This window comes from Juglans regia, chromosome 12 (genome assembly GCF_001411555.2).
Source record: "Juglans regia cultivar Chandler chromosome 12, Walnut 2.0, whole genome shotgun sequence".
Taxonomy (NCBI): Eukaryota; Viridiplantae; Streptophyta; class Magnoliopsida; order Fagales; family Juglandaceae; genus Juglans; species Juglans regia.
In genome coordinates, this window is record NC_049912.1 from 30,989,648 (window position 1) to 31,016,997 (window position 27,350).

General features: G+C 38.5%; 6 protein-coding genes across 7 annotated transcripts; 3 read left to right on the forward strand and 3 right to left on the reverse strand.

Annotated features, from left to right (window-relative positions):
- LOC108980013 (LOB domain-containing protein 21-like) lies at positions 1-27,203 on the reverse strand. The gene is made up of 2 exons (XM_035683200.1): positions 26,592-27,203; positions 1-17 (listed from the first exon to the last, which is right to left on the reverse strand). Exon 1 carries the CDS (start codon positions 27,140-27,142, stop codon positions 26,612-26,614), a length of 531 nt encoding a protein of 176 aa, XP_035539093.1. The 5' UTR covers positions 27,143-27,203; the 3' UTR covers positions 1-17; positions 26,592-26,611.
- Positions 773-1,903, forward strand: LOC109010073 (transcription factor MYB73-like). The gene has a single exon (XM_035683198.1). The coding sequence runs from the start codon at positions 943-945 to the stop codon at positions 1,855-1,857; it is 915 nt and encodes a 304-aa protein (XP_035539091.1). The 5' UTR covers positions 773-942; the 3' UTR covers positions 1,858-1,903.
- LOC108980014 (RING-H2 finger protein ATL66) lies at positions 6,876-8,247 on the reverse strand. The gene has a single exon (XM_018950826.2). It carries the CDS (start codon positions 7,909-7,911, stop codon positions 7,417-7,419), a length of 495 nt encoding a protein of 164 aa, XP_018806371.2. The 5' UTR covers positions 7,912-8,247; the 3' UTR covers positions 6,876-7,416.
- On the reverse strand, positions 14,061-15,986 carry LOC108980010 (taxadien-5-alpha-ol O-acetyltransferase-like). Its single transcript, XM_018950822.2, has one exon. The coding sequence runs from the start codon at positions 15,724-15,726 to the stop codon at positions 14,404-14,406; it is 1,323 nt and encodes a 440-aa protein (XP_018806367.2). The 5' UTR covers positions 15,727-15,986; the 3' UTR covers positions 14,061-14,403.
- Positions 19,765-21,061, forward strand: LOC108980015 (pentatricopeptide repeat-containing protein At3g56030, mitochondrial-like). The gene has a single exon (XM_018950827.2). The coding sequence runs from the start codon at positions 19,911-19,913 to the stop codon at positions 20,916-20,918; it is 1,008 nt and encodes a 335-aa protein (XP_018806372.2). The 5' UTR covers positions 19,765-19,910; the 3' UTR covers positions 20,919-21,061.
- Positions 22,477-25,586, forward strand: LOC108980016 (trihelix transcription factor ASIL2-like). Of its 2 annotated transcripts, none has more exons than XM_035683199.1 (2): positions 22,477-23,651; positions 25,106-25,209. In XM_035683199.1, exons 1-2 carry the CDS (start codon positions 22,871-22,873, stop codon positions 25,108-25,110), a joined length of 786 nt encoding a protein of 261 aa, XP_035539092.1. In that variant the 5' UTR covers positions 22,477-22,870; the 3' UTR covers positions 25,111-25,209. The 2 variants fall into 2 exon arrangements, with proteins under 2 accessions (XP_035539092.1, XP_018806373.1); XM_018950828.2 differs by lacking the exon at positions 25,106-25,209 and adding an exon at positions 25,217-25,586 and having other exon boundaries at positions 22,481-23,651.
- Positions 27,204-27,350: the final 147 nt, after the last annotated feature.

Here is a 27,350-nt window from a genome sequence, read left to right on the forward strand (position 1 = left end):
GAGAGAGAGAGAGAGAGATCCAAATGCCGGGCCAAATTTCCTTTGTATAGGGCCTAAAACACATTGTACGATCTTAATTGGGCATTTCATTATCAAAGTCGAAGCCACCGTTGGGCCGAGTGAACTGATCAACTGTGCGATTGTGACCCTCATGTGTCGGTGCGATTCAGCCGACAATTTCCGAAACTCAACGGCAACATTCGATCGTAGAAAGCGTACAAAAATCGACATACATCCATATATATATATATATATATATAAATGCGTGGTGTGTTTTTTTAACAGCTTTTCATATATAGGAGTCTCTCCACAGATCAGTAACATTATGTTATTTGCGATTGTGACCTAGACACTCAAAGAGTATCAATGCCTGCTTATTTTCGCACCATTAAATTAAAAGAAGAAACAACAAAACTCGGAATGCACCCTATCCATGATCTCCAAGGATACGGCATACCCGTTACAACGACACTGTTACAGTATCTCGTTGTGATTATATCTTCTCTCCCACTAAAAATCCTGTGTCTCTCTGAATGCCTAATTGAAACGGATAGCCGTTACACGTTATGTCGCCTCCTTAATTCCTCGAACCCAATTTGCAACCCTCTTTATATTTAACTTATTTAAAAAAAAAAAATTAAAATATATATAAATAAATATATTAAACAAAACCTAGCTATAACTAGAAGCAGATCTAGTTTGGGAGCTGTACTCCGAATCGTTGAATTCATGTAAACCCAAGGCTTTTATAATTCTTGAGATAGTCCGTTATTCCATTCAGTTAGAAAAAGGGGAAGTTATAACTCCCACCATATACTCTCATTGATTCGACCACTTCAATAAAAAGAAAGAAAAACTCTAACAGGACGACCTCATGTTTTCGAATCCAAGAAATAACAGAATCCGAACTCGCATGCAACTGCAACCAGAGTTTAAGTTGTTATGTCAAGTGGCGGTTTTACGGTTCACACCAACAACCCCTCTAAGCTATCACCAAAAGTACCATTTAATAACAATTGGAACCCCACGCGAAATCCTCCCCAACCCAAACTTTATTTACAGATTCTGAATATCATGAAAATGACGAGTCTGCAGAAGATCGGTGGTGACCACCGACTAAAGGGTTCTTGGAGTCCACAAGAGGACGCCACTCTCATCAGCCTGGTTGAGAATCACGGCCCTCGCAACTGGTCCCTCATAAGCCAGGGCATTCCGGGTCGCTCCGGCAAGTCTTGCAGGTTAAGGTGGTGCAATCAGCTCAGCCCCGAGGTGCAGCACCGCCCTTTTACGCCGGCTGAAGACGCCATCATATACACGGCCCACTCCATCCACGGTAACAGGTGGGCTACCATAGCCCGCCTTTTGCCAGGACGGACGGACAACGCGATCAAGAACCACTGGAACTCCACGCTGCGACGTCGTCGTGACTCTTCGTCCGAATCGAACTCGGGGGCGAAACGCCTCGGAGGCCCGGATGCAGCGATCTCTCCAACTGCTTCCGTGGAGTGGGACTCGGGCGTTAGTAAGCGACAGTGCTTGAGTGCACCGCCGGAACATACTGGTCCCGATGAGGAAGAGGATTTGGCGGGGCTCGAAGATACTTCCCTGACGTTGTCGCTATCGTTAACGGCAGGTAAGAAGATGAAGGAGAAAGAGGAGGAAGTGGTGAAGGTCGAAGAGGTGGCACGTATTGTAAGGAACGAGGAGGAGGAAGAGGGGACGTGTTTGGTGACGATCATGCAGAGGATGGTAGCGGCGGAGGTAAGGAGTTACATAGATCATTTACGGGCTGAGAATGGGCTTGGACCTCCGTGTCTTCCGGCCCAAAAGGACCCATACGAAATTAGCAAATCCTAGTTTTCGAGTGTAGTCTAGTTCTTCTATTTAGTCATGAAAAATCATATTCCATTTTAGTCATGAAAATTGCTTGATGTGGTACATCATAATTAAGCTGTTGTTAGATCTACATTATAAATCAAATTAAGTTATTTTCTATTCTTTATTTTATAATTCTTTTGTAGACCTTACTTCTCCTTAGTTTAGATAAGTCTTTGAAACATAAAAGTAGGAAACGACAAGTTAAACGTGAAATCGATCAGAATGAATCGTTGATTAGACTTCCGCTAAATATTTCTCCATTGTTTGGTTGAGTTCTGACGAAATTGTTTCATTTGACGGTTGGGCAATTTTTGCTGGTTTTGATTTCTTTTAAACAGCTTAGCGGTCAAGTGCTCGACGTAATTGCTTCAAGCAGTTCTTTTGGCTGCTTGTGACATCCTCATGAAACGCATACTACATTTAGATAAACATAACTTCTAAAACCAGCAAAAATTGAATTCCTGGGATTAAATTGATCACTCCCACTATATTTCAGAGGAAGAAATATATCCGCTCGATTTTGAAAGATCTAGAAAATATCACTGGTCTACTCCGTTTGATAGATGATGAGATGAGTTGAAAAAATTTATGAATAGTAATGAAATTTATGAGCTGAAATTTGTGAAGAAAAAATTTATGAATAGTAATGAAATTTATGAGCTGAAATTTGTGAACAGTAACGAGATGAATCAAAACCGGCTGTAAAAGTTCGCACAACAGAAAGGCTACGTCAGAAAGAAAACCCCGTCAAGTATCATGACAAGAAGTTCAGGTTGCAATTACAGTTCTTATGAGTAAAACCAAAAAACTAAACGAATTGTTTTCTTTTTTCCTGTTCTACACCTTTGCATCAGAGATTCTAAAACCCAAAATAACATAGATCTGAGAATAAAGAGGCCCGGCTGTTGATCCATAGAAAACATTTAAATAGTAGCACATCACACCGCACTAAAACAACGCCATCTACATTCTTCAAAGTCTATTATTATATCCCCACCCCACCCTGTATGACCCCCCGCGACCTCGGTAAACCTTTTGGGTGGGAAGCAAAACACAAACACAAACTCGAAACTCAACCCGATGGAAACCCAATATTGGTATCAGTCGCAAAACGAATGGGGAAGATGGTGACTCATCAGCAATGGGCACTATTAGTACAAGAAACCTCATAATGACATGCATCAAGTTCTCAGAACCACAAGTAATCAAACCTTATAAAGGAATAGCTTCAAAATGGCGTAAAACAGGATTCGTGGCCCATATTCTCAGCTAATGTTTGCTCTAACTCCTTAAATAAACTCGGAACTAATGGAACACTAAAATCAAAACAGCTACCGTGCACTTTCAAACTTTGTTTAGTCCTAAGATTACCACCGACAAAGCACACTCAGTTATAAGCATTCCCATTTGCTAAAAAATAACGAACAAATCAAATCCAACACTACTTACCGTAACCATAGCATTAAGAAGAAACCAAAATCCCATTCAACAGCACAAAACTCCAACCTTTCAGATATTAAATCCAAACGTAAAAATGGAAAACACTACGACTCTCTAATCAGAAACCGATTAGACACAAAACAACGTCGATTTATTGGTAAGAGAACTACTTGGATCTCTGCCTCATCTTTCGGCGCTTCCTCTTCAACCTCCTCATGCGCTTCTTCTTCCACTGTAAAACAAAAGAGCAAACCCCAGTACGAGATTAGGAAAATTAAAAAACGTCCATTTCTAAGTTTTTAGATCGAGCAAATAGTAGGGTCCAACAAATATCGTATGGCAATAAGACTGCGATCAAATCTTACCTTGGCCCTCATGGTGATTCCGTGTCTAAGTTCCTTCTCACCCTCGCTTTCGAAACCCTAGTAGTCCGGAGTAGGCTGCGCAGAGAACGATTTGGAGGCTTTGCGAGAATTTATAGCAATTGAAGAAGAAACCCTAATGTATACATTGTATAGTCAGTGAGATTCAGGTTGATAACATTGGGTTGAGTAGGCCCATAGGTTTCCTGAACTATTGGGCTTCATAATCGACAATATATACTATGGCCCAATATTGAGCTAGCACTTTGAGACTGTTTGGGTTCGGAACTCGAGATACTCTTCTTGCTGTAAGAGCATTCCCATCCGGATGCCTAAAACACTATTATTCTTAAATTATAAGAAAAATTATAGGAAAAAGTTCAAAAACTTCCTCCCATCCCATTCCCTATTTTAGGATTTTGATTTAGGAAATGAACAGTAGTTCCCTATTCATCCCCTAAATCATTTTTTATTAATATTTTATTCAAATAAATAAAATAAATTCTTTTTTCAATCAACTACATTTTCTCTTATACTCATATTTATTATACTTTTAAATAATATTTTTAAAAATAATTTAAATAATTACTAAAATATAAAAATAATAATTTTAAAAATATTATTAAACCCTTAAAAAAATAATTTAAATTTTTATTTAAAATATTCATTATAATAATAGTTCAAAACATAAGAAAAAATATTAAGTAGTGAAGTTTGAAAATGGAAGTGAGAGAAAAAAGTAATAAAAAAATAATAGAAGAATATTATTTTAATAGAATAGAGAAAGGATAGGGAATGGAATGTAGAAGGTTTTTTAAAAATGAGTAAAATTTAGAATAAAATTATAGGGAGTATCCTTTTTAACTAAAATTTAGAAAAAAATTTAAGAAATCGGATGGGAATACTCTAAGAAAAGTGCGGCATAGACCTCTATGATTCGGTAAAGAAAAATATTAATAACGCAAAAGAGTCTCACAAAAATATTTCACGAAGGATAATACTATTCTTCTTATTTAATTCTATCGCTCCATTCTACTGTTTTAAGTTTTTAATTTTTTTATTTAATAATTAAGAAATTATTTTTAAATAATATTATGATTTTTTATTTTTTAAAAAAATATTAAAAAATATTAAAAAATAAAGGTATAAAAAAGCAAAAAATAAAATAAAATCTCCCAGCCACCGCTGGGAGCAGTGACTCTAGCGGGATCCTTTCACGAACTAACGTATAAGTGCCAGTGCCAGTGTCAGGTGGGATTTTTTTTAATGTTTTATTTCACTTTCCCGGCTCCAGAATACCCCCACTTACCTGTATTTATTTTTATTTTTATTTTTTATTTCACTTCGTGGCCCCAGTTCCCCCTCTCCCAACTTTCATTCTTCCATTCTTTTTCTTACTCTCCCCTCACGCCCAATCTCCCTCCCCCCACTTCACCATCCCAGAGCGAGCCCACAAGACAGAAACCCATTCGCCAGTTCCTCCGCGCCTCATTCCCGTCGAGTTACCAACAACCCTCTACCACCAAGTAAGAGGCGGCCTTGCCCCCAACCCTTGCATGGGGAGAGAGTTAGGCCTCGGGTCTGCCTCCTGTGGGCGAGGTGTCCTCGTCTAAATGTTGAGGGCCAGATTGGCCCCCAAGGTCATTTGCCCACCACCCACGATGACATTAGTGAGTTGTAAGAGAGAGAGCTTTTAAAGAGAGAGAGAAGAATAGAGAAAGACTACGAGGGAGTCGGGACTAATGTTTTGAATACCATACTGGATGGCATACCAGTCAAGGTACTGGAACGAAATATTTCTATACCGGTACCGTTTCGTATACCATTTCGAAATAGTCGATATATAAATAAATTATATATATAATTATATTTTAAAATAATAGTTTCTATATGAATAAATTATATATAAATACATACATATATATAAATTATAAATAGTCTAGTCTAAATTAAGGGTCAAAAAATAAATTTGTAGTTTAAAAAAATGAAAAAAAAAAAAATGAAGGTCGAAATATCAGCCGGTACAGGCCGAAACGGCCGGTACCAGCCGGTATGGTCGGTATTTAAGCCGGTATGAAATACAAGTAGTATCTGTACCGACCCAGTGGCCAGTACGGTAAATATCGACCGTACCGATCGATACGAAACGATTTTTAAAACTTTAGTCGGGACATCGTTGTATTTAAAACAAAACATTTGATAAAACGATGAGACGACATTATTTTATTAAAAAATATTTTTAATATAGATATATATATATATATATATATATTTATTTCGGTTGGGTGGACCGGAGATTTCATAAGCGGGCTTGGGCCCGACCCAACCGAGCCCATCCCCCGGCTACCAAAACCGTGTGGGGCTCTGCCTGCACTTGGTGGAGGCGAGACTAGGGGCGGACGGGCACTTGCCTGTGGCCCACCCCTAATTAGTAGCATGTTCTTGAAGCATTCTTGCCAATATCAATTTAAGGAAACCCATCTTTATATATCCGAATGGTTGTCAGCTACTTAACGTAATCATTTATTACCTTGTGCGAGCTAGTCATGGGTCTTTGATTTTCTCAGGCTGACTACGTACACAAACCGCACGAGATCCGCACTATCTATTTCGGGGACACTTGGATCAGAAGGATATATGACAGATGTTTGACCATATATAAATATTATTAATAGAAAGAATAATATTAGAGAGAAATTACTATATTAATATATATTTTATATTTATTGTAAGATTGTTTCTAATTAATTATTTTTAATAATTATTTAAAAAAATATATTATCTAAATAATACCAAATCATATATATATATATATAAAAGAATATTTTTAATAGTATCTTCAATCAATATTTATTCTAATAGAAGATGTCCTGCTGTACTATGTACCGAAAGCCTGAACTACTCCGAATAGTCTCTGCCGCTAGTCGGCTTCGTGTTCAGCGATATTCCCGAAGGCGTCATTCTTAAAAAGATTCGAAAAGTCGAATATTATCGACTTTAATGATTTCACTTCCACGAGAATAATATCGTCAATCCCATAAAATAAAATAAAAAAAGAATAATATCGTAGTGGGATTCTTTTTCTTTTTTCTAATATGTTTAATTATTCCTTCTAAATTCTTAGGATTATTCTCATCTCATGTAAATCGCTCCGATTAGTAATAATCGCCATAAGAACTACTCTTCCTGGAAATAACAAAAATATATATATATCGTCCATAAGAAGAAGTTAAGAACCTCTCTTCAAGCCTGAATTATTCTCTATATACAAAGCTTAATTAAGAAACCGGACTTCATATTACTAAATCCTACTCGTCACAAAATTATTTGAGGAAATGGATCGAACAGATGGCAGTCAAAAACCAACAAATTCATCTTTCGCAGTAGCTCCCGAAACAGGCTGTGCCTCGTTTTACTGCCAAATTATGACATATCAGCTGACCCGAAGACCGTCTTCCTGCTTTCTTTTACCGCTTCCTTCTTTCTTAAAACTGTAGTCCACAGATTTTCGAAAAAGAAAAAAAAAAAAACAACAACAACAACAACGGTAGTCCACAGGAAAGTTGAAAAACCAGACAAAGTGCAACAAAGAAAGATTTTGAGATGAAAAATACAATGATACAATGAACAAAAAAACACACCAATCCTTGACAACGTTTTGCTAGCTCTGACTTCGAATAATAATACCACAGAGCAAATACTCCTTTTTAAGCGCTAGTTTTAAAGGCTACTTTGTTCATGGGAGGTAATTCGTTTGTGGAACGGCCGATTCAAGCTGAGCGTCCACTCCAAGAGAAGCTCTACACAGTGGGCAACTCGAATGACCACTCAACCACCTATCGACGCACTCTGAATGATAACAATGTCGGCAAGGTGGCAAAACCTTAACCTTCTCGCCATCTTCGAACACACCGAGGCATATACAACACTCGGCTTGTACCATCGACTTCTGATCTTCCAATGACCGGAGCGGGATTATGGGCAAGCTTTTAATGGTGGACGGGTCGAGCCCCCGAGGCGCCGGCTGCGGTACAGGAGGGTTGGGAAGGGGGAGGTGGCGGTACAGGTAGACCCAGCGGGCGTAGAGGAAAAGGAGAGTGAAGAGGAGTAGAACGGAGAAGAGGATGACGATGAGGAAGAGGGTGCGGCCGCGGACTTCGAAGCCGCGGTCGTCGAACTCGTTGAAGTGCCATTGGAACATTGGCTGAGAGTCCTGCGATACCGAAGCCATTGCGAACCGCGGAAAGCCGAAACGGGCATGGGTTAGAAGTAGTGGAGGCGATCAAGACGTGGCGGATGAGGAAAGGCACAACTGATTCAGTGGCCGCGGTTGCATCGTGAAGAGCTGCATGGACTGGTTGTTGGCGTGTGGGGATGGCAGATTCACTTGATGAATAGTCAAGAGCTTTGTACGGTTGTGGATGTAGATTGTTTTTTTAAAGACACCGTAACCTGCCAACCAGGTTACCAGTGTACGACACCTTACAGAGCGTGTGGTCTCAAACCCAACTCCCAAGGCATTTCAGCGCAATCTCGACTAATGTGTCATGTCGTGTTCCTTTAATTTTAAGGAGAAAAGAAAATTGCGGTTATAATTATGTCATTCTCATTTATATCTTAAAAATATCTTTAAAATGAAAATATCGATAAAATATTTTAATTGAATTAGATTTTTATATAATTTCCTAAACTTTGAATTTTGATAATGATCCTTCCGAGCTATCAAATAATTAAAATACACTTAACTTTCCTCCTTAAAATAAATTAGAGTTACATGAAAAATACTAGTCTTCTGGCTGGGCTCTCGTTTGGCTTTTTTTAAAAAAATTTATTATTTAAAAATATATTTTTTAATGATATTATAAATATTTAAAAATATATATATATAAAAAAATTATATAAAATACTAACAGCTTCCAGCGGTGGTTGTTAGTATATAGTAGCCACCCTACTTATATATAGTAGCAGAACGAAGCCATAAAGATAGCCTGCTGATACGGTTGCTGTCAACAAAGCAAAACAAGATCAGATTTCTGACCAAATGTAACTAGCATTAATATTTCGACGTCCTGGGCTTCTATAATTGGTGCAGCTTGCGTCTGTCTCTTTGTTCTGCAGGTAACAGTTTATAAGAAATATAATAAGTTATTCGTTTCTTATTTTTCTTCTATACTACCCGTTTCAATTAATTATTTAAGAAACTTATGTTCAGACAATTACATAAATTCTTTGACTTATGCTATTTATAAAATTAATTTGTGATCAGACAATAATAATTTGTGCAAACGAAAATTGATACTCAAGAGAGTATATATATATATATAAATATATAGGCATTTCTTAATTAATAAGTACTAAAAAATAAACAGAAACCGAGTAAAAGAAAATAAATTGCATGTCGACAGACGCCATCAATTGTGTAAATTCATCAATTATGCAGAATTACCAATAATTTTAAGGAATTTTAAATATACATCAATAGAGAGTTACCAAAAAGATAAAACGAAAGGAAAATTAAAAAAAAAAAAAACTACTGCAAATAATATGCCTCTAATGCCATTTTCCCGACAAAATTGAAATCTTCGACTTTCAGTTAACCTGTTACCTGTGAAGTAAATTAGGCAAAGAACCCTGGTCTTGCAGTACTCCTTGCTTTGTTGTGTTAGCTTAAAAACGTGGCTGATTCTGCGCTTGCATGCAAATCCCACGTAAGATCAACAACCTTTTGGCCATTATTTCTTTTGAGTGGCCGGCCTAGCACCTAGTAATGATCTTGATCTTACCAACCCCTTCAATCAAGAGTAGTACTAGACATCAGTCCCTCTTCATTATACATGAGCTAGGACGAAGCACAGGGAGGGAAAGAATGAAGGGGGAGCAGCTGATTCGAATTTCAGATGGGAGGGGGGAGCACAGAAGAAATTAGGGGAAAGGGGGAAATTGTGATTTATGGCTTGGGGGGGGGGGGGGTCGGTCAAGACTCAAATACCTAGTATTGATGTATACAGTGAATTAATAATTTCGCAAATAAAATAAAAACCCTAGCTAGCTCAATTTAATTCGCAATTGCTTGCCGTGTTATACAACCAAACACAATAAACTTTGGAAATTAATTACCAAACAAAATCCCTTAGAAAGATCACAACTTAATTAGACCCAATAAAATTACTGAGCATGCAAATGGTGTGGAAATTAGCTTTTCATGATATGCAATGCATCATTGGATAGTGGTTCTGAAAGGCATATGTAATATGCTCATCACCACCCTAAGAAAAATCTACGAAAGGATACATATATAACTGAAACTACAACATATTTCATTTATTATGATAGGCAAAATTATTACAAAAAATAAAAATACCGTCACAAAAACTTTTTGGTGACAAAGGCATCACATAAAGTATTTTGTGATGGTTTATTGTACAACCATCACTAAATTTTTTTTTCTTGAATGTTGGAAATTTGCCATGAGATGTAACGTTTGAATGTGAAGAGATTTTGTGACAGTCGAGTTCCGTTGCAGAAAATATATTCAAACGTATCAAATAACGTTCGAACGTTTATCCGACCGATTAACATTCAAACGATAAATACTTAACGTTCGATACTTTTCATTCGCACGTTTGACTTTGACTTTTAGGTTCGAGTGTACACATGTTCGAACATTTGTGATGTGACGTTTAAATTTTTTATGCCAGATAAGAATAGAAAATTATTCTGAATGCTAGTTAAATAACGGAAGCTAGAGATTGAGATTGAGAAAATTCGCAAGTAATGATAAAATCAAAAATTAAGGTTTTACTATAAAAAAGATAATCCCTTCTGAAGCCCACAAACCTGGCTTAAGTAGCTAACGGAAAATGGCAAATATGTAATTAATGCCAAACAAAAGAATACGGAATAAGATAATTATGACTAAGATCTAGTTTAAGAATCTAGAATTAAATCGTTATTAAAGATAAACATCACCACAAAAGGGAATTAATAAAAAAATGAAAGAATTAACTAAAATTGACACTTCGGAGGTAAAAATGCCTGATTTTGGAGTAAAAAATGAGCCCATCAGGCGAAGCATGGTGATCACGAGATGCGAGCCAAAAGGAGCTTTCCGTATTGGGATCATGTGCGCGATTTTGACACATGTGACCAAAGTTATAGTTAAAATATATAAGTTTTTTCAAGAAACAACTAACAAGGCTGGTGGTACATCATAAATACAACAATGTAATCATGGCTACCAACATCTAGGCTGGTGTAGATCATCATCTTGGTTTAAGAGATGCAATTGCAAAGGTTGCGCTTGTAATGGAGGTGGAGGAACAGTTGAGGGAATAGAAAAATAATCTAGCGCATGTGTTCAAACTTGACTTTATTACTTCTATAGCCAAGATACCAAGGACAAAGATAGGAGCATTTTATGGGTTTTGTACATATACAAAAGAAAAGAACAACAAATGGATAAGAAATTAAAATACTAAAAACATAAGTCCAAAATCCAAGCAAAAACAGAGTACTATCCACTCAAAATCCCAGGAAAAACATAGCACTATCCAACCCAATTAAAATCAATTCACTAGTCATACAAATTGCACCAAGTTATTCTATCTTCAACCAACTTTGGAATCTCTTCGAATAGTAAAAATAGAATGTGGTGAGTTCATTATGTGATAGAAGCTCAATACCATCACCAATTCTAAGTGAATAGAAATTTTTTTATGCTCCATAGAAGCTCAATACACATTAACTCAGTAACAACAAATGGATAAGAAAGTGTTTATCATTGCAAACATAAGCCCAAAATCCAAGCAAAAACGGAGCACTATCCACCCAACTAAAATCAATTGAATAATGCTAGCCTTTTAGTTCAAACTTTTATTATAGAAATATAAAAGAGAAAAGAACATGAAGTAGGAATAAAGTCTTTTATAAGTGCACTCAATAGTGACAGTTTGCAATGCAAATAGCAGGCCATAACAATTATCAAGAAATGGCAGGTTCGTGCTTCAAAGCTAGCAGGCCCTAACAATCTCTTCAGACATCGTCCCCATCCCTTTCAAAGTGGTTCACTTAAAAGATACAATCAAACAAGTTAGTGTACAAAGAAACTATAGAGATTTAAACCCTAAAATAAAAATAAACAAAGAAAAAGTTTTAATATGGTAGCAGCATCACCAAGATCACCATAAGCCCAAAATAAAAGCAAGAACAGAGCATTAAAAACCCAAAATCCAAGCAAACATACCATTATCCACCCAATACACATCAACTTAGTAACAACAAATGAATAAGAAATTTAATAACTGCAAACATAAGCTCAATACATATGTCACTAAAGCAAAAATAAGAAAAAATATTATGTATTGGCAATTTGTATGACTAAAAATATGTCACTAAAGCAACAAATATGAAGTCGGTGAGTCCAGGTAATAGAAGTCCAATACACAGAGATAACTACCTAGAAACTGTCGGTGAGTCCAGCCAAGCTCAATACATAGAGACATGGTCACGGCTACCTACTAGAGATGAAGATTTTTTTTTTTCAAAAGCCCCTATAACTTTTAACTTTTGCTTCCGGCGGGGAGTGACTCTTGAGGGTGGGACGGAGCGATATGGAGGCTTCAAATTGCCTCAAATCGTGGTGAGGATGAAATATTGTGTGGAGTCAAAAATGGTGGTTTGAAAATATTGAGGATGAAAAACTCGTCGGAGATACAGCCGATAATGGTGGTCGGTGCCGTGAGGTAGGGGAGTAGCTGGCTGCGTGATGTAGGGTTCAGATACACTTGCAGAACTAAGTTGAACACAAGAATTGTGTTTTCTTTTATTTTTTGTCTAAACGTGACAACGTGGCATGGGCACGCCAAGCGGTCAATTAGAGCAGATATCTTCAGGCGATAGCATTATTCTAAAATCATTTGAAGTTATCATATACTGGGCGTGCGTGTGGTGGCCAGCTAGCCAGTCAACCAGTGCCTTGGAACTCACAAAGGTAGCCAGGCATTAAGTACAGGTTGGAGCGAATTTGCTAAGGAGTAATGTTATCGTCACAATCATTCTCTTACTATCTTTTTATATGATATTAGATGATTAAAAATTATTTATTATATTTTAATTATAAATTTATTATTTAATATTACATCATGAAATAATAAAAAAATAATAAAAAAATAGATGATAAATAGATTTACTCTTTACCAAGAACTGATCGGATGATATATGATTTGATTCTTTAAATTTAAAACTTGCATATGAAATCTTAATTCTTTGTATTAAAAAAAAAAGAAATTGGAGAGAATTTTTGATACATGCATCGATGCTCCCTCATGCAGTATTAGGTGAGTTTTTGTTGTTTTTATTTGTCATCCATTTTATAATGAGTAATGCTACATACAGTCGTAGAGTGCGCAAGCGTTATACAGTCGTTTTAAAAAAAAGTATGGTCTATTATTAAAAAATTAATTTTCTTTTCATATTGATCCCATATTTATTCATTTTTTTAAAAATAATTATGCGATACTTGCATATTCATGATTATAACTATCATTTCTCTTTTATAATATTACACGCAATTAATATTGGTAGGGATTGTAAGGTTGGAGGCGGAGCTAGCTGTTCCAGTTAATTAGTTTGTTAATTAATTGATCCCCTATGTCCAAATCATTGAACAATTGTAATTTAGGATTAATCACGATCCTGAATCAGCAATATTATCAAAACATTAATATATGCTAATTAAGATATATATATATCATATGATCATGATCAGCCATTAGGTAATTGCTATGAATCACGAACCAAGATCGATCTGTGATTCTGTCATGCATATAAAAGGTAAAAACCAACTCAAAATAACGATCGAGGAAGAAAAAGATCCATAATTAAGTACTTAATTGTGTCGCCCAAAGAAAGAAAAAACTAAAACAGATGGTCATTCATATACATTGTGGGCACAGCAAGCTTGCTGTGACCCGACCACATATATATAGCACATGATTTCCATATCTATAGCTAGCACATTGAATTAACCAAAAAGAGAGAGAGGCCTGGCCCTGTTTTAATGATCACATCAAGTCAGAGTACAACAAGTTCACCATGCCTGGCATGCCATTTCTATTAATATAGTTTTATTTTCTTTGATACTTGCACTTATCTAGCCTTGGCTAGCTGTAATTAGTTTGGATTTTTCTTACTTTTATCAGTGTCTGGTAATAGAAAGAGTTAAAAAAAAAAGATAACGTGCTTCGTTGTTCCATGTATAAAGATATGATGGCTTGTGATTCAATGAATGCGTACTGGCTCAGAACTATAGATCTTTGTGGTTCGATCCAATAGTAATGGGCCGTAAAATAGATCAGCACATAATAAATAATGTGTGGATTTATTCAGCTCGATATGGGCTCTGCCGATGGGCCCCAACAAAAAAAAAAAACTGTCCCCCTGTCTTGCAAGTATATTGTACATATATTCAGGACCTTAGGCATATATGGGCCATGATTACCCAGATCAGTGTTGTTCCCACTTCCCAGGCAGCCCGTAGCACACACTACTCATCTAACATTATCTTCTCGAGATAAAAAAAATATGGAAAAAATTACATGTATGCAATGCAATGGAACTGGTACTTCAAAGAGTCGACCAGACTTGGGAATCAGTTATTTATTTATTTATTTATTAGTCAAAGTAATCCCAAAAGTCAATGCATAAAATAACAATCCAGTAGTCCTCACGAGTATGGACTCCTGACCAAATCAATGTACTTGTCGACGGCACTCGTGGGGACTGCTACCATCACCTTCACAAGGTCCCTCTGATCAACGACAGGCAAAATCAGGCAATACCTATCACAGCAAATGGGTCCTACGTGATTTGGCCTTCCCATCCCAAAGTCAACCTTGTCTAACCCTAGCCTTGACCATTGTGACACAATGAGTACGCCTACCGAGTCAGGACTTGCCATAGACTCAGTCACCGATTCCGCCACACTTCTTACGTACTCGGTGTCCACTCGATCTTTGGCGTTTTTAACCAACGCTGAGGCGTAGCCTAAACCCTTTTCAACCAGATCTTTAACGCTGGTTTGCGCACAACCTAGCACAAACGCGTTGCCGTAGTATCCACTGGGTAGACTCGGCTTGACTCTATCACGAAAGTTGACGCTGAACAGGATCTTCAAAATTTGGTTTGAAGGTAAGTTCAGTGCTCTCGCCCAGCTCCTCCAGACGTGCGCTGAAAGAACCTCGAATGAAGTGTAGGATGACTCCATGGGTCGACTCGAGGAAGTTATAGCGAGATTCTTGAGCTCGTTGAGAGACCTTTTATTGAAAGTGATTGAAGTGGGTGCAAGCCTTTCGTTGGAGAAGCGAGTCAGGAACCCACAGAGGTCAGGGGCACGGTTGAACTCGTGGTGAGTCATCGAGTTATCGCATGGAGGCCTTACGAGTAGTGGGTCGAGAAGGTGGCGTTCCCAGACAGGCATAGGTTTTAGTTCGGCAAGTCCGCGTTTCCCAGAAGCCAACTCAGCGAGCGAGTTGAGAAACTCGGCACTTCCAATTCCATCGCAGAGACAATGGTTGATTCCAACACCCAACGCCGCTGCTCCGTCCCTCAGCCACGTCAGCTGGACAACAAGAGGTGGAGCCCCTTTGAGAACATCCGCTACATGGAGGGACAATAGCTTCCTCTGCTGGTTGACATACTTAGGAGCTCTTTCAAAGTCGATAATTGTGTGACTATCAGAGATGGCCTCAATGAATAACGCACCCTGGGCTCGGCACACCACCTCGAGGCTCGAACCATCGCGCTTAGCCCTGACTCTTCCGGCTAAAGGATAGTATGGCACCAAGGCTTTTGCTAGCGCAGCCTTAAGACGAGCCGTGGTCACAACATGGTCCAAACCAGGGCCAGCCCTGTAGACCAATAGATACTCGATGGTGAAGCGAAGGAAGAGCTGGGAATCAATAGATGAGAGCGTTAGGACACAAGCTGGAGTTGGCTCACACGGGGTAACGATGGCGGCCTCTTTGACATGCACAGAGCTGCTTCCCATTTGGTGGTTTATAAGTTTGATGCTGAAACTCTGCGGGTTTGTTTCGAGCCTTCTCCGAAGTGAGCTAATATTTGTGTACGTGTGTGTGTGCGTGGATGGATTTGGGGTCTCTTATTAAGGCAAGCATTTTCTTCCCAAGCAAACATGTACAGGACAATAAAAAAAGGGGAAGTCGCACAATCAACCAAATATAATTGTGAAAGACGGAAGACCCCATGTTTATCTTTTCTTTGTCTAAATGTGAAAGATTTGAGCCAAGATTCTCCGAGCATTGCTTTATGGAAACAATGAATATCAAAACAAAATATTAACAGCTTGGCAATGCTTTCTGTCTGTTCTGGGGAGTGATAGACATCACTTTCTCTCTCTAAAATTTCTCTCTCTCTCAATCTCTCTAACAAGTGTCTATCTTTAACTTCCAATTTGCGTGGTGCTCTTCGTGCGTAATATTTTTTTAAGAAGTTCATGGACGTGCTCGCTGATGCCTGTCTACTTCATGATGATCTGTTCATGGCCGTGGTATCTTTTGCAAAAAGAGTGATAAATGAAACACTGGTGATGAGAACAAGCATTTTGGTGAGGGGTTAGTGACTCGGAGGCAATTAATTCTGGATTATTTTATGCAATTTCTTGATTTTTATTTTGGTTTATTTTCTTTGGAACCAATTTTAGTAACATACACACGAGCTTGGTGTATATATGGATGATACCGTGTGATGATTAGGCTGTACTTAACCGGGTGCCTGATCATCAAAGTTCCAGGCCTTGTTTAAGGGTGGACGACCCATATCTGCCTAGCCTACCTAATAAATAGTTTCCTATAATAATTGGAACTATTTAAATTAGAAAAAAAAATGGGGCTGATCTTGATCAAATGGATTTCTTTTAATCTTTTGATAAACTGTGTTTTGCAAGCTAAATGGCGTGGCATGCAGTAGTTTCTTAATTTGTCGTATTCACAATATATCTTTTGGCCCAACCTCCGTCCATCCTTAAAGTTCAATACACGTCTACACGATTTCCTTAATTATATATGAGTATCAAGGCATGATACAGAGCTCAGAGTATATAATTGGGACTCACTCATGTCAAGTCTTACATATATATATATCATCATCGAATATCATGCATATCCATATATATCGGCCTTATATTATACTTCATATTGAAGAAGGGCAGGCATCAACCATATAGATAGCTAGCTAGAGAGTGCCAGTTTCATGTCCGGACCGACGGTGGACCCGCCCGCCCGGCCATTTTGTATCAATTTAACGGTGACTAATTAGGTCGCATTAAAGCATCCCCACCACAAAATTAAAAGCTTTATTAGCTTTGCCTCATACGTGGATTGCACTTAATTCTGAGATTCGGCATTCGATCTAAAGCTAGCGCTTACAAACTGTCCATTGGTTTCAAGAATTAGACTACAATTAACAATTTATTTTTTCTGGTTTTTTTTTTTACCCCCACTTTTATTAGTTTCTCTAACGTAAGGGCAAGAATGTCATTTTGAATTAGCTATGGTTTTATTCCCTGTTCATCAACGAGACTACAAGAATATGCATGCATACCATTCGATATAAAGCAAATCCAAAGATACTGGCTACTAATTATTTTAAACGGATACCTTTCTAGTCCATAGATAAATACTCTTTTGTTTAATTGAGGTGACGTATATAAGAATACCATCCAGACATGTTGACTTGGTATAAATTTATTATATCTCGTTAATTATGTTGATCAGTACTGTCACTTCCAAACCCTTCTATTAATTTATTATTATTTTTTCCCCAGTTTCTCCTTTAATTCTAATTAATCGAATGCATGCATGCATTTGCTTGCAAGTCGACGGACTATATTAAATATGTTTAATTTCTTTCGTTATTATATATGGGGTAAAAAAAGATAATTGTTACAGACACAAAAAAGTTATATAAAAATAAACATACAAATTGACGTGCATTCTCGTGATCTGTTAGACTTACTTTACATTAAAAATAATTTTACAATTTGACATATTATATCAACCCACCTTAATTTGTGAATTTTCTTTTGTATAATTTCTTTGTGACTAAAATATTTTTCTAAAAAAAAAATCGATTTAAAGAAGCCACAACGCTTAGAATACCGTAGGTATATATGGTTTTGGATTTTGCTACTAAATGATTTAAGTATGTTCCAAGGATGTATGACTTCATGTTACTTTTGTCGTTTTTCGAGGATCGTATTGTTGTGAAGGTCATATTATAAAATCGTATCTTAATTTATATATTAATTTGGCAGGCACAGGGTTTTTTAATGCGGAGGGAGTTTGAAATGCTAACCTAAAGGATGGCACCGTCAAGCATCGAGTTGCCCTTTATTCCTCATGCAGATATGGATCGTTTCCTCTTTCACAAAAAGGGTTCGTGAAATCGTATGATTCGGGCCATATAGTATTTAATGATGGGACTTCATTTTTTGTGTGGAATATGCTTGAATTTATTCTTAGGATCTGCTTTATACCGATGGACTTGATGATCTAGATCGATGGTTGGAAGTTTTTTCCCCTCTTTAATGATCAATTTCTCATTAAATTAATATAGAAACTCAAAGGGGTTTGAATCTCTATCAAAACCGGCCGGTTACAATGAAATACAGGCCGTAAAAATATTTAAAAAAAAAAAATTGACAACGGAATAAAAAGTTTTGTTTTGAATGATATTCTTTTCATGTCAATTAGATGAGTAAAGAACCATCATAAAAGATAAATTTTTATGCAGTTCTTTTCTATTGCTCAAAAGTTCGTGGGCTCCTTATCTTTTTTTCCCTATTTTTTTTTTTTTTGTACTGAAAAAAACAGAAATTGTGATACTGTGATTGAGAATCACATCCAACAGTGTCAAAATACATAGAAAAAAAACTATAAAGAAAGATATAAAAAGAAGAAGAAGATAAAGAGCCGACAAGGTTATGAGCAATAAGGAAATAAAACAGCGGGGCACGTACAAGACGAGTGGAGTAAAAACGGTGCCTAAGACTAGAGGCGCATGATAGTAGAGGGAGAGAGAGTTGTGGGGGTGGGGGACTTTGTCATCCTTGGAGCACCGACAAACGGTGGTGAGAGAACCTAACACGGAAGTTAGGGAACCGAACAAGTTGGTGGAGGAGAAAAAAGCAAGTTGGAAGATGTGCAATCTTTTGTTATCTCCCTTGATCCTCCCCTCCTTTTATAGATCTCTTTTATTTTTTAGACAAGCAGCCATTGTGAAGGAACCCATCACGTCTTTTCACAAAAAGCAAAAAAAAAAAAATATATAAAAAAAAAAAAATCTCAGACAGGATATATGTATTTACAAGGACTCAGATTTTGAGTATCTTATGAGGACGTAATTTGTGACACGGAATATTAGTTCTGACCAACTTTGAGGATAAGGGTAAAGGGGCACAGTACCATGTTTGTGTACATACATTTATAAGACTGATCAAAAAGTGGCTTTTATCATATATCTATTTATATATATATATGGTCATGATAGAGTTCAACATTTACTCTTTTAACTTCACCGAAAACGGGTGGGTGTATGGGCCATAGCCATACCGTCCCGATTGAGTATCTATCATATCCATGATTCCCCACGCCCTTGGTTTTGAGGTTCATCTGTTTCCGCTACAACCCCAGTTCAAAGTAGTGGGGCCTCCTGATTTCCCAAAATTTTTCTTTCAGGGTTATTTATGTCCATGCTGTCGTATTTCTTTTACAACTTGGGTCTGAGTTTCACTTTCAAAAGCGGCTCTCTCTATCATGAAAGAAACCGAGGCCCATTCACATTGCGAAGTCTATTTCCATGATTTTCATTAAGCGTGTGGCTCCTTGGAAGTCTATTTCCATGATGCTAGCTGGCTCTACGAAATTCTCTCTCAAATTTGAGTTGGCCCTCCTGACATGTATACATATATATAGCCGATGAAAAAAGCAATGGGCTCGTTTTGCACTGGCCAGCCCTTTTAGTACAAGTTGTTGAGATCCTTTCTATAAGAATTTTTCGACAATGTGCAGCATATGCCATGCCTAATGGGCTTGATCCAAAACAGCCCAATCCGCAGAAAGAAGCTATTTCTTCCTTGCTTAAACCCTCCTTTGTCCTTTCACTCTTGTATTCTCCGTCCCAAGACTCCCAACCCGCTGTAAACCCTAAGGATTAATGTCGCTTTTCCATAAGCTTCCACACAAACCTCATAATCTCCTTTCTATCATTCTCCTCGGCACCCGGTCTTTTACTACTCAAAACCCTAATGCTAACTCATTCCCCCTTGAGCCGACCTCTGCCTACTATGACGAACTGGTCCTCGCCGCAGGCCGTTCCAGAGACTTCGAAGAGCTCCGCCACCTCCTCAACAAGCGCATAAGGGACGGTTGCTTCAACACCTCCAAAACGTTCAAGTTCATCTCCAATAACGACGCCTCCCTGTCCATACTCGACGACCTTTCTCAGACCCTGGCTCGCCTCGACAAAGGGTTACCCCGGCAAAGTGCGCACAATTCGCTCATCTTGCGACTATGCAAATTGGGTCGAGTCGAAGAGTCCCTGCGCCTGGTCGACACGATGGCGCGCGGGGAATACGGTTTAAATGCGTCTAGTTTTCACCCCATCCTGAACGTGCTCACGAGGAAAAAAGAAATGGAGGCCGCATGGGGCGTGATGAGCCTGATGAGAAAGTATCAGATCCCGCCGGATCTGACGAGCTATAATTACTTTCTGATGGCGTACTGTTTCTCCGGAGATTTGACTGCGGCGGCCGAAGTGCTAACAAAAATGGTGGGGGAGGGGTTGAGAGCGGATACGCGTACGTACGACGCGCTATTGTTAGGCGCGTGTAAGGTGGGGAAGGTGGAAGGTGCTCTGGCGTTGCTGCGGAGGATGGTTGACGACGGAGTACCGATGCTATTGTCGACGCACATGTACGTTATAAATGCGCTGTTGCGGATGGGCTATTACGAGCAAGCGATAGAGTATGCGAGGTGTTTTGCTGGGAAGGACACGTGGCTGGACGACCACATGTTCGGGTGTTTGGCTAACAAGCTCATAGAGTCGAGTAGGTTCGATGAAGCGAAGTTGATACTGGAGGAAATGAACAAAAGGGGCTTGAAGATGGGCGATAAACTGAGGGACTTTTACCGTCTCAATGTTAAAGATAAAGAAGATACATAATTTCGAGCCGTCTGACGTCTGAGGCCGTGGATTGATTTTACAAAAGATGATGATTAGAACCATTTTGTGCCGAAGAAATGTATAAAGAAAGCCAATGCTGAAACAGAATTGTCTATCAATATACTATTTTTTTACCTTTTGCATATTCTATTTGAAATTTGATCTCATATTGACTTGTCCATCTATTTATCTATAACGAACTGTGCTACCACGAAATGGTACACTCTTCCTGCACTACTGAGAAGCCCATCGTCCAAAAGAAGGTGAACGAAAGGAAACAAAGAAAAACAGATGGAAAAAAAAAATTAGTAAATTAGAATCTAATTTTCTTCTTTAAGAGGAAAAAAAAAAAAAGGAAACAAAGAAAAATTTTAGTATCCCCACCATAATTTAACAAAAATAATAATAAAACATGTGTAGATGTAAAATTTGATATATTCACCTCCAAAATAAATATCTGCATCTTGAGGACCAGTCGCCAAGGTAGAACAAAAGGTCTTATTTAATAAATTCAAATAGCTCTGAATCATGCTGTAGCATGTCTCACTTGCAGAAATGTATTTGGAAGCAATTTTCTTGGAGCCTCAGTCAAATCTCTCCCTGACAAATTTTTTACAGAAAGTCCAAGAATTTCCATCAATTGCGGGAAGAAACTTTCAAACACTATTGCAGGAAGCAATGGAACTGCTTGCAGAAAGAAAGGAATCTATCACATGCTCTCTGTCGAGGAGAAAGAAAGGAAGGAACAAAAAGGAGGGTGATCTCTGGCGGAGAAACAAAGGAAAGCAAAGGATTCAATTTAACTGAAAGTAAAATCACAAACCAAATTCATTCCCGGTTAGCTTAAATGTAGCATGCAACCATAACAAACCAAGCCAGCTGCTGGTATACATAACACAAATGCTCCCAAACCAATAGCATAGGTTGCTAACAAATCATTAGTACAGTTAATGTATCATGCGGCCTTAACAACAAATGTTCCAACGTCAATATCTGTAGAGATTTGAGGTAGGCGATGGTTCGGGATGCAACATTTTCCAACTGTTTCTGAGGATGTGCAGAGGGATACCAGCGACGGAGGAGGTGGCTTTGCGTGAGGAGAAATCGATGGAAGAATTGGTTTTTTGGTTGAGACGATGGCTAGGATGCAAAGAGATGGACACCCAACCGTGAGAATGGTGGAAAGGATGGAGAGAGAAACAAAAGAGAAAATATATGAAGTTCTAAGTATTGAATGGGAGGAAGAAAAGTCTTGAGAAAAATTTGAACTTTCGGGGTGTATAAAAAAAATAATATTAAGAAAAAAGAATGCCCAACCACTGTATCATTACATATTTACTGAGTCACTGTTCTTAAGAGCCAAAAATCAAAGATATGTCTACTTCAATGCAGGCTGATTTTGATCGACATTAGGCAGATTTTGATTTTACAGTACTTTTGCCTACACCACTGTACATATAGCTGAGGACTGGCTACAATTTTAATACTGATTTTGAAGATATATAGATATCGACTGGTGAACTCAAATATTTACATACTTTTTGTCTTCCCTTATGGATTTTGGACAATGTTCAAATTACTATATGAACGACAGATTGGTCATGATTCACACCCATCCATCCGGCGTCCGTGCCGGCCACGAATCTGAAATTTATTTGAGTGTCGGAAGAAAGAAACTTTTGGAGTGGGGTCTTTTTGGTGGTACATGTGCAAAACAGAGGAGAAAAAAAAAAAAAAACTATTTTCGCATATATAATAAAGTCGTTCCGTCCAACTGCAATACGGGAGCTGACGTCAGCGCCGGTCACAATGCACGGCCAATTTCACTTTGCCTCCAAATCCGAAGCTTCACATCCTTCCATTCCCTCCCAACCCACCAATACCTCCGGCGTACTTAGCACCGAGTCCACGACCTTCTTTAATCCTGTTTCCACGCCGGCCCGACCACATATATGGACCGCCCGAGTCCGCATCCCCCCACTATCCGAACCCACATCGGTTCTGGCGGCGGTGGCGGACGGGAGGACTGTTGGAGCGAAGGCGCTACCGAGACACTAATCGAGGCCTGGGGAGACCGTTATGTCCAGCTCAACCGCGGTAATCTCCGTCAGAAGGACTGGAAGGAAGTCGCCGACTCTGTCAACGGGCGTCAAAACGGCTTAAAGCCCCGCAAGACGGACATCCAGTGCAAGAACCGGATCGACACATTGAAGAAGAAGTACAAGCTGGAGAAAGCTAAACCCTCTCCGTCCAAATGGCCCTTCTTTTACCGCCTCGAGTCGCTTATAGGCACTAACGCCGTCACCAAGAAGCCCACCACCGTTGGTTTCACAGCCAAGTCCTCCAAACCTAAACCCAACCCTAACCCTAGCCCCGTGGTTTTCTCTGGTGTTGTGTCCTCGGACAGTTCGCTTGGCGATGGTGATGATGACGACCACGAGGATGAAGACGACGAAGATGATGTAGGGTTTGATGGAAGAGTGGCGAGGAAGCATCGGATGGAGAGCGTAGACTTATCCGATGGGGCGGCGTGCAGGGAATTGGCGAGAGCTATATTGAAGTTTGGGGAGATCTACGAGAGGATTGAGAGCTCGAAGCACAAGCAGATGATGGAGCTGGAGAGGCAGAGGATGGAGTTTACTAAGGACCTTGAGTTTCAGAGGATGAATATGTTCATGGATGCCCAGTTGGAGATTGAAAAAATGAAGCGCCCTAAGTACGCGCAGGGTTCAGGTGACATTCTCAAAGATCTAAATTTTCTATCTTTATTGTTTGATGATTCAAATTTTCTTGGTGTTTAATTTGGAAAATAATTAGTTGAATTGATTGTATTTTGATTATATTTTTGTGGGCAAATTGTAATATGGAAATCCGCAGTTCAAATTGGAACAGGTCATCGCAAGTTCACATATTGTGGGTAATTTTATATTCTGATCGTATTTCGTAGGGATATTGGAATTTGAAATGCCAATTTTCTTATATGATATTGTTTTTAGCCATTTTTTGGTTTTGTTAGTGGGAATTATGAAGCGAAGTAATTAAAAAGGATAGTATGAGCAGGAACGGCTTTCGATTGTCCCTGTACTAATTTCAGAGTATGGTGGTGTTAAATTGTTAATCTCATTGATTTAATGTTATTATGCTCAAAAGCTATAAGTAGTTTAGGTTGCACGACTTAATTTCGTTAAGATGGTTGAATGGTTTTGTACCATTGATCGTAAGAAGCTCTCAGGCCATGACAAGCATTTTCTTGCTTGTTCTGCATCAGCGTTTTTGGGAGCAAGCTACTGTCCGCTAATGTTCCATATCAGGTGGATGCTCATTTGCAAAAAGATACTTACTATTTTTTTAACAAGATCAAAGGATTTTCCTTTTAATTTTTCTTGTTTGATGAGTTCCTTTTTTCTTAAATTTATGGGTTTGCATCATCAAGAAAGGGGTAAATATGCAGAAGTTGGATTTATGGGTTTGATTTCATTCATCTCTCAAGAGTCGGGAGGGGCTGTTGTTCTCATGACCAGTAACTTCTGGGCCAATTAGTTTAATCTCCATTGTGGAATCATGCAAAGTTATCATGAATAGACTGTTGTTTTTATGTTATGTTATTCTAGAACGTCTCCACTTTACAGTGATGGATCATCTGTTTTTGATATTTCCATCCATTAGTTTGTGACGTGTGTGATTGACTGATTTTTTTTTTTTAATAGGTTTTTCAAAAATGATTACTGAGTTTATTTTGAGTATGACGGCATTATCCTTATTAAAGTCTAGTACTAAGATTCGCACTTGGCCTTGAATATAGTTAAGCTGCTCAAATTTGATCAGGCTGGACTGCGCAACCAAATCTAATGTTGTCCTTGTTAGGGTTATATTGTTAGTTGCAGGTGGTATGCCAGGGCTCAGGTTGGCAGTTAAGCCCATTGACCTGGATAGCTGCTCTAGTAATTAGAAGCCATAAGCACATAGGGGTGTGAAGATGGATGGATGGATGTATGCTTTATATTTGTACTGTTTGTGGTTCCATGATTTAGAAATTTGTTATGCTGGGTGCTCTTTATATTATTAATATATATATATATATAAGCACAATTTTAGACAGTTGATTGATATGTAAGAACAGGGAACTCCAATTAATTACAATTTACTGCATGTTATTTGGCTCTAATTGTTTAAATTTGCATGTGCAGCTTAAGGCCATGCCTTTAATGTCTTTCGAAGTGCACGAGGCTTGTAAAATTGGGATTGTCTCCCTATGAGTCTAACCAGGTTCTTTTGTTAATTTGCATGCCTTTTAACAGGGAAGAAGCTATAAACTGAGATTGCAGGAGTGCTTTTTCACTTTGCACAGGGAACTGCAGCTCGGTGATTTCTTTTGAAATCCACTTTTGAACTCTTCTGTTTACAGTATGCGTTGTCATATCACTGCGTCGTCATATCACTTGCAGTTTCAACTTCAAAGCACATGAAGACGGTGTGGCATTGTTGTCATCGCTGTGATCATTGTACATGAGTTGTAGTGTTGTCTTAAATTTTTTGTGCTTATGATGTATTTTGTAATCCCTGCATGTTTATGACCTGGTTTTATTCATGGATCTGAAAGTTTTTTATGGTGAACTGACTAGTTTGTGATGCTTGTTTCTCACATGAAGGAAATTGATGTCGCTTCAACTTGCACGGGTCTTAAAATTATGTTGTCGGACTTTTGCACATTATTGAGTAAAAGGATGAACAAGACAATACCTTACGAGTCACTACTCATTTGGCCTTTTGTTTCCTTGAAGTTCTAGGATAATTATATATTTAAAATCTCTAAAAAAAAAAAAACAACGGAAAATCCAAAATGAGTTTCGATAGATTTTATGAACCAACAGGAGGGATGTTGAAATAGAAACCAAGAAAGCTGTAATTTGGTGAACTATGAACGGGTGAACAATCGATTACCAATCAGATGTTGAGAACGATTCTGAGCTTGTTAAAATATTTTTTTTGATGATGTATCCTGTATTCACTTTCATGCCTGAAGATGGAAACAGGGTTATCATTTTTGTTTTTCTTTTTTCTCGTTGATGTAAAGGAGAGGAATCGATTTCTATTACGTTTTTCTAACTTTTGTAACCATTACCATATTTGAGATGCATGTAGTGTACAGAGTCACTTTGGATTCGCATTGCAACGAATAATGCCAATGGCACGTTGTGGGGTTAGTGAAATCATAACACTGCTCTCTGTTGCATGGAAACAGTGGGCACCGACTCTCACAGATTCCTACTTTTTGCTGCGTGCGAGTGCAACCGTGCAAGGCTAAAATATTCTTGACTTTTATTGAATTTGTTCTTTGGGATATATTGCTCGCGGACCGGTAGTTGAGATTGCTCAAGCTACTCTGCGTTCCATTAATTGCACTCTGGTCGGCGGATCGGATGATTTGGATTGTGATTCAGATTGCCTTGTTTATAAAGGATCGAAAAGGTAACAAAGTTAGTACAGATACTAATCCATTTCAAAGAAAATCAAGCAATGCTTTGCAGCAGCTGAATTGCACGAGATCACTCTGGCTAATCAAGATTTGTATCAATTTCTGCTTCCATATGCTCGGAGTTTCTTTAATTGGCATAGGATATTTACTTGATCTTCCCGTTAAGAACATATATGTGAAGGCAAGATTTCCATGAGAGAGAGAGAGAGATCAAAGATCATAATACATAAGGGCTGTGGCTAAAATCATTGACCGGTCCATATTGGGTCAAATCAGAGGAATTCTGGCTGAAACTATAATTCGGGTCATTGCAAGCAGGAACATCAGGGTAAGGAGGCATGATAACGTGATCATCCCAGACAAGAGAAGAAGAACAAGATGAGGCTGATGATGATGAAGAAGCAGCATAGCGAGCAAGACAGGCTCTAGCAATGGCGAGGTCATGCTGGAGCTCAACCATCTTTCTTTGCAACAAAGTTATGGCACCAATGCAACCATAAACCGGGTCCCGAAGCCTTGCCTCGGCCTCATACGCCAGTGAATTCACGGTGTCCTCGCGTTGCTCCTCCGGCACTTCGGTGAGGATCTTGCTCACATTGCTTGCTCCAAATACCTTGTGAACATTGGCAAATTTGGAAGGCTCATCGGAGCAAAAGTAGGGTGCAAATATACATTTGGGAGTGCATCTTCTTTTCAACAATTTGCAAGCTGCACAAGAAGAAGATGAACGGGGCTCGTGACCCTTCATGCTTTCCCCCACATCTACTTCTTGTGCCCAATGTCCAATTCTCCTCTCAACTAACTCGTATTTATAGCCTCGTGCTTACCATAATTGTCTGTGTTTTCATGTTTTAATTAAAGTAGCTCGGTTGCTAACAGCAGCAACTAAGTCGCGCGTTCATCCAAACCAGGCCTACATCTACATGGCCCATTTTCTGTGAAGTTGATAAAAGAGC